Source organism: Branchiostoma floridae, unplaced genomic scaffold (assembly GCF_000003815.2).
Source record: "Branchiostoma floridae strain S238N-H82 unplaced genomic scaffold, Bfl_VNyyK Sc7u5tJ_1336, whole genome shotgun sequence".
NCBI classification, from domain to species: domain Eukaryota; kingdom Metazoa; phylum Chordata; class Leptocardii; order Amphioxiformes; family Branchiostomatidae; genus Branchiostoma; species Branchiostoma floridae.
The window spans coordinates 346,723-355,810 of record NW_023365701.1 but is presented as its reverse complement, the minus strand read 5'-3'; the positions used below and the strand labels follow the sequence as shown (position 1 = coordinate 355,810).

General features: G+C 40.9%; 2 protein-coding genes across 2 annotated transcripts in view; one reads left to right on the top strand and one right to left on the bottom strand.

Moving 5' to 3' along the window:
• Positions 1 to 1,297: 1,297 nt before the first annotated feature.
• LOC118407382 (tyrosyl-DNA phosphodiesterase 2-like) lies at positions 1,298 to 7,804 on the bottom strand. Its single transcript, XM_035807849.1, has 7 exons — positions 7,429 to 7,804; positions 6,866 to 6,948; positions 5,851 to 6,066; positions 4,648 to 4,858; positions 4,231 to 4,278; positions 3,366 to 3,536; positions 1,298 to 2,255 (listed from the first exon to the last, which is right to left on the bottom strand). The coding sequence occupies exons 1-7, from the start codon at positions 7,585 to 7,587 to the stop codon at positions 1,884 to 1,886; spliced, it is 1,260 nt and encodes a 419-aa protein (XP_035663742.1). The 5' UTR covers positions 7,588 to 7,804; the 3' UTR covers positions 1,298 to 1,883.
• A 217-nt stretch (positions 7,805 to 8,021) lies between these two features.
• Positions 8,022 to 9,088, top strand: part of LOC118407380 (peroxisomal bifunctional enzyme-like) — a 16,939-nt gene continuing 15,872 nt past the window's right edge. The window contains 2 exon segments of the mRNA XM_035807848.1: positions 8,022 to 8,123; positions 8,616 to 8,795. Coding sequence (XP_035663741.1) covers positions 8,625 to 8,795 — 171 coding nt within the window. The 5' untranslated portion in view covers positions 8,022 to 8,123; positions 8,616 to 8,624.

Genomic DNA, 9,088 nt, shown 5'->3' with positions numbered 1-9,088 from the left:
TAGAAAACTCGTAATAAGTCACTGTACCGATGGGTCATATAGATTAATTCTGATGGCCGGAAAGCCCAAAGAAATGTCTTTTTGACAGATTTCAGCAGGTATCTGAAGATTTGACAACTGTATAGCAATACTACAGCACTTTTGCATCTGTATTTGCACATAAAATAATTTTACATGAGATGATTCACATGTTCTTCTTTCTTGACTGAAGAAGCAGATTCAAAAGCCAACTGTTGATTTTTTTTAATACTCTGACAATTCAAATGTATATTGAACATTACGAAAGGTAATGTTGAGTATGACCATAAAAGACATAATGGTTCTGTGAAAGTTCCGTCAGCCACTTACATCTGTTGGACTTGTGTTTCATGACTCCGTTCTGACATGTTTCTGCCTATGAAGCAAGAGACCAGACTGTATTTCATCATGTCATTACGACGATTCAAATAAGATTCATAATTTGAAAAAACTACATGTCTTTGTATGATAAGTATGATGTAGATCCAAAATATTTTGTCAGTTGTGACATCATACTATAACTTTTCCCTATTGGAAACAATCTTATATCCATGTTTGAAGCAGCTCTCTTATCTTAATGTTCAATTGCAGAGATTTGTAGCTGCATGTAAAGCTTGCCCTACCTGTATCTTCAACCTTCCTGTTAGTGAATAATAAATGTACAAAAAATGTATTTTACCAACCCAGATTTAGGTAAGTAAATATTCTGGAAGTGTAAAGTAAGAAGAGAATAAATATTACAGTACATTGTTTAGATAACATGGATTCCTGTGCTTTCTTTTAGTAGAGTGTGTAGCCCAGTCGTTAGTGGCCCTGTCTCTGGAACTAGAAGCTGTGAATTTGATTCCGGCTGTGTCATTCACCTGACATGCATACCTGACATGCACATTACCGGAAAGGGTTATAGTCCTTAAGATTGTGGGACACTAAACCATGGTCTACTGTTTATTGTGCTTGTAAAAAGATCGTGAGATAGGAGAATTGCCCCAGTACAATGAACCTGTAAATACTCAGTACATACTAGCTTCTGTCTTCTCTGTCATGACCGGTGGAAGAGTTGCTTTTGAAGGTGAGTTAAACTGGATCAATATCACAGTAACTTTTAAGCTGTAGTACTTTTGTGGTGTCAATCTAAATTGTACATTTCAACAGCATCCACAGGAAATACATGTACAAAGAACACATTTCACTGTCAACACAAAAAGTTGTGAAATTTTCTATGATGGATATATTCAATAGGTCCAAATAATAGCCATTCAGAAAAAAACATAGACAATTTTCTTTCTACAAATATTTGGGCTCTGGTATCAATGATGAGGAAATAATTTCTTGACATAATGGTGTAATTGGTTTTATTAAAAAGTGAAAGACAACGGCATACAGCTAATGCCAATTTGTAGACCAGAAGACATATCTGTTCTCCTTCAACTCTAATGTTCAATTTTCCTGACATGATGTCACACCAATTCCATCTATTGAGTTAGACTTCTTTTCTAGATTACAAATCTCTAAAACCCATCTGACAAAGACCCCTATTAATGTACATATGGCAATTTTGAGTTATCGAGTTGTTTCAAATCTTTTCCATTATCTTTCTCTTTTATCAGCACTGGCAATGATGAAAGTTTATGTAACTATAACGTTACAAATATGATTTTCTAAAGTGGAATTTTAAGTTAATTTAAGCCTTTTAATCTTTCTTCCCTTTTCATAACTTTTTGCTGATCATATAAACATGTTGATCTAAACAGAATTTTGAGTTGTGTTAAACCCCCCCTTTTCCTTTCTTCCTGTTTCATAACTACTGACAAAGACTGTAGTTTATACAACAGTTCTGTACAAACATGTTGCCTTTAAGCAGACGTTCAAGTTGTTCTAGCTCTTTTTGCCCTGTTTCCTGTTTTGTTATCACTGACGTCTGTCTGCTCCAGATTTTGTTGAACTTGCCTCCCGCACGGTTTCACAAACTTGCACAACAAGCCCCAATGGTCGCTGGGAAATCTGCGACACCCCTCTAGTCTGTCCGTCCCGACAAATTTGATACTTTCTGGAGCGAGCTGATCTGGGCGACTGGAGCGGACGTACACGCGGTCGAACCGACATTTGGGGCGGAACTTTAGCTGCCAGTCAAGGTTATCGTTTTTGGAGACGTCCCATGTGAACTTGAATTGAAGTGGGCTGCCACAGGCTTCCCAGAAGTCCACAGTTCCAGCAGGCAACCCTCCCACCGCGGCAACCTGGCGGAACAAGGACAGTACTTAGTGGTGAGGTGATCTTGTGGTTAGCATTGTTAGAACCTAAAGGTTCTGGGTTCCAATCCCTAGCAGGCCCTGATGTTATGCCCTTTGGACACTTTACACCTATTTTCTCATCAATTGATTCTAAAAATGAACATGAGTATATCCCTCCCAGAAATGTCCAAAAGCTTAAAAAAACTCCAAATCCCTTTTTTCTTCCCACCACAGAATGAAGTCCCCACAGAAAAAAGTTACTTTACAGTACCCCTGTATCCTGAAAGCTTGAAACACTCCCCTTTCTTTCTTCTCCTACCTTAGAATTAACACATGATTAAGTCCCCACAAAAATAAGTGACTCTACAGTATTCTGTATCCCTCTCAGGTTTAAGTCTGATATTTTTCCAGAATAGTTCGGACACCTGAAACACTCCAAATTCTTCTGTAGCCTCCTATTGAGTCCCATCAAATCTACAATACCTTAAAGTTTGTATCCCTGGGGTTTAACTCTGACATGGAAACACAACAAAACCCTTCTTTAGCCTCCTACATGTACCACATAATTGAGTTCCTATCAAAATGTGGATCTACAGTACCTCTGTATTCCTGAGATCTAACTCTCATATTTCTGATATTCTTCCACAAATGTCCAAAAGCTTGAAACACTCCAAACCCTTCTTTGCCCTCCTACCACAGAATCAAGTCCCCATCAAAATATGTAAATCTAAAAGTACCTCTGTATCCCGAAAGCTTGAAATACTCCAAATCCTTCTTTACCCTCCTACCACAGAATTAAGGCATACAGTGAAACTTGTATAAGCGACCACGTCTGTAAGACGACCATCGGCCTATAACGACCGCTTCTGGCCGGTCCCGATTTTCCCCCCATAGACACAAGCATTAAGCAACGTGGCCAAAGCGACCACTTGTCTTCTGTGACCGCGACCACCCCGAATCCGGTCCGCCCGCGACCGAAATGTTGCTGAAGACAACCGCGTCATTTTCAAGTATGTAGTGGCTCGAGTTGTACTTAAGTTCCCACAAAAATAAGAGAATCTACAGTACCTCTGTATCAGAATTAAATCCCCATCAAAATAAGCAAATCCAAAGTACCTCTGTATCCCTGAGGTTCAAGTCACCCCCCACGATGACGGTGTTGGTTTGGTCCTGCTGCATGACGGTCTGCAGCACCTGTTGCAGCTGGCGTTTCCTCTCGGCTGCATGGTCCTTGGTACTCTCCAGGTGCGAGGTCATCAGGCACAGGGGAACACTGCCAAACCTGGCCTGTAAACAACAGGACAACAGTCTTCACTTACATCTTACATTCTTACATCTTCCACAGGTACGGTTACAGCGGGGCACTGCCAATCCTGGCCTGCAAAATGGTTCAAAGGTACAGGTTCCTTAGACTTGGACACCATAAATGTAGGAGCAGGACACATCTCACATACATGTATCAACTATTAGAGGTATCATCTTCAGGCACAGCAGGACACTACCAAGCCTGGCCTGCAAAAAAAAAGGTACAGGTTCCTTAGACTTAGAGGCAGTGGGTTGTTATCCACAGTCTTCACATCGTGAAGAACTGTACAGACCAGAGGACAACATACACAACATAAACTGAATAGATTCGTCAACCATTAGATGTGTGGTCCTTGGTGCTCTCCGGGTGCGAGGTCATAGGGGGACACTGCCGAACCTGGCCTGAAAACGACAGGACATTCATAATAAGAAGGCCTCACATCACAATAAAGTGTGCAGACTAGAAGACAACACAATGTATTGATGGAATACTGTTAGACTTGACATATTTGTCAACCATTGTCAACCATTAGAAGTGTCATCATTGCAAAGGCAGACACTTCCAAACTTCCCTTAAAACAAAAGGTTAGATTAGGAGACTTCACATCATAAATAAGTATAAAGACAAGAAGGCTACACAACATATTGATGGAATAGATCTAACATATCAATCAACCATTAGAAGTGTGGTCTTCAGGCACACCAGAACACTGCCGAACATGGCCTGCAAAATGGTCAAAAGGAACAGATCCCTTAGCAACTTGGAGGCCATAGAGGCAGTGGGTTGGGTTCTCGGAAAACCATGTCCAGTCTGAACAGCGGTAAAACCTGTCCAGTTCGAAAAGAGGGTCTGCATAGGGGTAAAAATTGTAAGCCAATTTTTAAGTCTGAGAGGCAACAAATCATAGTAGGCTTGCTTAATACTATAGATACTGTAGACATATGATGATGATGATGATACTGGCTATTGTTAACAATTTGCAGTCAGATCACTAAAGGCTAAAGCAAAGTTGAACACACACAACTTAATTTGGGGTAAGTCCCAATTAAATTTGGTGTTGGTCCCGTAAAGTGATACACAACTTAAAATGACCTTCACTATCAGCAGATTTCTCATCATTCGCGTGGTTGGAAAGGGCTGAATGTTCTGGCTGATGAATGTGATGCTACTTTTCCTCAGCAGCATGGCGGTGAAGTACTGCTCCGTTCCCGAAGCGATGGCCTTGTAACGGTCGCACTTCGCCTCGATGTACTCAAACGTCTGAGGAATGACTTCTTGTAGGAACACTACGTCTGGATATAGACTGTGAAGAGGGTGCAAATATTAGGAAAAAAATGAGATACATGCACACTGTCCTTCCCAATCAATTACTTACTTTACACATGTACTTTACTTTGGCCGAGCTCCCGCTCGAACCAGGCTTGAGATAGCTCTCCAACTCTCCCTATTCTCCATCAGGGACTTGATTTTCTTCACATCGGTAAGGTTAGTGTCATGTTTCAGGTTGTCTAAGAACGTCAGCTTTGGTCTCCCTCGGCTTCTTTTCCCTTTTGTTGGTTCCCAGAGTACAAACTTAGAGGCAACGATGTCTGGGTGCCTGACGCAATGAGCTGCCAATTCCATCCTTCTTATCCTTATTTTCTCAGTGACTAATGGCAGATCTTGATATAATTGCTCATTGGTAAGTTTCTGCTCCCAGGAGATATTTAAGCACATTCGGAGCATTTTTGTGTAGCATCCATTTAGTCTTTTCGTCGTAGATTTGGTTCAATTAGCATTCAATCAATTAGCATATCGTATATATCAACATCAACCAGACAGTCTATAAAAAAGTAAACTTGAAAGTTCATCTTTGTTGATAGAGGTCATTCCCGATCAAAGTTGAACAGTAGTAATGCCAACACAAAAAAAGTCTACAAACTCTGATATAATAATTGCAGATAATTAAAATACACTTGCTGTTAAGATGAACTTTTCAGGAATGAATTAAATAAAGATGATGCAGATTTGACTTTCAGTTTCACTTTGACTTTATTTGGATACACAATTAGCTTGAAATTTCTGTAAGCTATTCTTCCTGTCATTCTACACATAAAATACATCAATATCACATAACAGACATGACAGAAAGACTACAAAAATTAAGATTTGAACTTTATAAGAGCACAAAACTGTAGAATGAGTCTAATTTTGAGTCAGCAAAATGGGTTCAACATAACCTAAATGAAAAATAAAAAACTGAGAAAGACAAACAAAGATTAAATGCATGACTATAAACATCTCCCAAATTGTTACCTATTTATTGTGTTGCACACAGCTTTCGTTCTTTCCAGAATGTTCCTCTGATCGAGTCCATTGATGTTCCATGTCAGCAGGGTAAAACCGGGGGTGACTGGTTCAGACTGGTTCTTACCGGTACCGGTGGCCTGTTCTGAGCCGTCTGCTGTGTCCAGATCTCGCTCTGAGCTGATACGACTACTAGTATGTACATCCTGTGAAGTGTCCAAGGTACTGTGGGAGGGAAGATATAGAAGTTACACTTGGGCTGGGATAACCAATTCCTTCTTCTTCATTAGAATGTCAAATCGCTGACAGATACAACTACCTAGAAGGTTTCCTTGTTCTTAAAATTCACGCAGCAAGAGAAGTTTGATAAAGCAATGACTAGCTATCAATATAGCTATCATTACAATATGTAGCAGAGGTTGTTTAACCTTAGGGTACCATCTTGGTAGTAGTTTGCTCCAATGTTCGCTTCTGCTGCCAGTCTGGGAAACTTCTTATTCAAATCTTTTGGTGGTTATGTCAGTCAATTAGCGAATTCCAGAATGTGTTCTAGAGCGCTCGTTTGAACAGGCGTTCTTACACATGTTGAAATACAGCGATCAGTTAACCATTTCAGGTTTCTTGGCAAACATAGGAGTTGTAACAGTGGGGTTTAAGCACTGCCTATCGTCCTTGCCCAACGGCACTAGTGCTTTTGTGGCGACGGTGATAGCGTTCGTGATTTGTGATCTGCCGACCCCGGTTCGATTCCGGGTAGGGGGCATGTTGTTTCTTTCTATTCTTACTCGTCCCTCTGGTTGTTTCAGAGTGAAAATTTGAAGGAGAATTGAATATTCCAGGTGTTACTTAGTAGAGATGCCCAGGTTCCCAGACAGAATAGCAGAGAAGCGACTGTATAATCAAAGTCGAAGTGAACTACGATCTGGAAGGTGCCCAGGCTGAGGTTGTTGGGGAGTGCGGACAGATAAAAAGGTCACAATCTTCCCTAGTACCAACCTCTGCTTGGAGGAGTGTACACATTTACCTGCTGGGCACAGGTGCTTGGACTGCAGGTGTCACATCTATCACCTCTTCCTCACTGGGGTCATAATAGTCGTTGATGGAATCCTGCACACAAATAATACAACAATTCACTACAAATTACCCGGATGGAGGCCTGACGAACCTCTGTCTCGAATCAGCCATATGGTGATTTACATCATTCACCTGGATGGGAGACCTGGCGCATCCATCATGTCTTGTAATTAGCCAGCCAAAGGGTATGTCACACCGTAAGGGGCGGTATAATCCTGTAGGTGTAAACACGTCGACCGATGATGATGATGATGAATACAAGTTGTATTCATCATCATTATCATCGATTATATATTAATTCATTATTCCTAGCATTCATTCATTCATTCATTCCTTCTTCTTCATTTTCATCTGGTGAGAGCTTCGAATAATCCATAGAATTAATTACAATATTTATAACCATACAGTGCAATACTCAGCGTAATACACTACTGTAGGTCCTTTCTTTTATCAATATCATGTATCTTATGTGGATCATCCATAATTTCGTTCAAAACAAAGAGTCATTCTCACCTGAAGACGCCAGCCATTCTTCAGCAGGTAAAACCTCGCCCGATCCAGAGTGCTTCCTGTGATCTCAGAGAACTCTAACTGCAACTGGCGACGTTCCTGGGGCACCAAGTCTTGTCCCGAGGTCGCGCCGGGCCCTTGTGCCGAGGGCGCGGGCTCCATATTCCAGGGTATAACGTCAAATTCCCCAAAATTGCAATGTGATACCTTTAGTCAGAACGTTTAATAAATCATGACAAACGTCATACAGCAATAGTTGTCGTTGACACTGTTGTTTACGAGTCAGTTGTTTGTATTCTTGTTTACGAAGTCAAAGTCCAACCTTGGAGAAACGCGCAGGTAAAACCCGGAAGTCATCTACTAGGGTCACGGGTCAGTAGACTATTACATTTGTGTGTAGGGGTAAAATATATTTTTCAGTTGTCCCTTATAATTCTTGTAAGGGCAAAAAATGATAAAATTGTTGCAATATCATGTTGTATATAGATAGTTTGTTGTAAATATTTTACATCTTATTCAAATACTATTAAAATATATGATATTTGTTTTAAAAAGCTCCTCCTATTTTTTGTAATGGTTGTTACTGAGGATACCCGATAGGTCATTGACCTGTAGATCACGGTGGAAGTTTGAAGGTCCTCTTGCAAGTTCTACTGAACCAAACACCACTGCTCAAGTTGGGAGTTCTGCAACAAGAAGTAAGTCTGGATTCCTCTACACTGTTTTCATAAGCCAATGATTGCAAATTTGATTGCATGGTGGGATCAATTAACATCCTTGGTGGTATGCAATAAAAATTGGCAATCAGTGTATGACAGTATGTAGGGTTCTCATTTTGTTGAAGATAGTTGGATGGCTGCAAATTTTACGCACACACGCACAAACACACACACACATACACACACACTCTCACACACTGACAAACACACACACACACACACACACACACACACACACATAGATTGTGAGCAAACACACACACACACACACACACACACACACACTATATAGCCTGGCTATATGATTATAGACTGGATAAGTGAGCTTTTATTGCCCCTCATTGCAGTTTATGACTGGAGTAGATTTTCTGATCCATGCAGCCTCCTTTATTCTTTAATGCAACATGGTGAAACTTTTGGTAGATGAAGTGAAACAGTATTATCATCAATCAATCAGGTTCCTTTTTGCAGTTTGCAGACATGGCTGAGTACTCCACCTATGGATCAGTGGCGGTACTGCAGGTGAACAATCCACCAGTGAACTCCTTCAGCCACCATGTACGCCAGGGTCTGGTGGATGGGCTGGAGAAGGCCCTGCGTGATCCGTCCATCCGTAGTATCGTCATAGCTGGGAAAGGCCGAACCTTCCCCGCAGGTAGCATTGAATTTTGATGCCTTATTTTTATATGCTGTAGTTATGTGCGTAAATGCACTACTAGTACAGGTATGTGGACTGAGCTTGTCGTCCTGGACATAGACAGATGTTTGAAGCAATATATGTGTGTGTGTGTGTGTGTGTGTGTGTGTGTGTGTGTGTGTGTGTGTGTTTGTGCATGTGCATGTGTGTGTGTTTGTGCATGTGCATGTTTGTGTGTTTGTGTGTGTGCATGTGCGTGTGTATGATATGTGTGTGTGTGTTTGTGTGTGTGTTTGTGTGTGTGTGT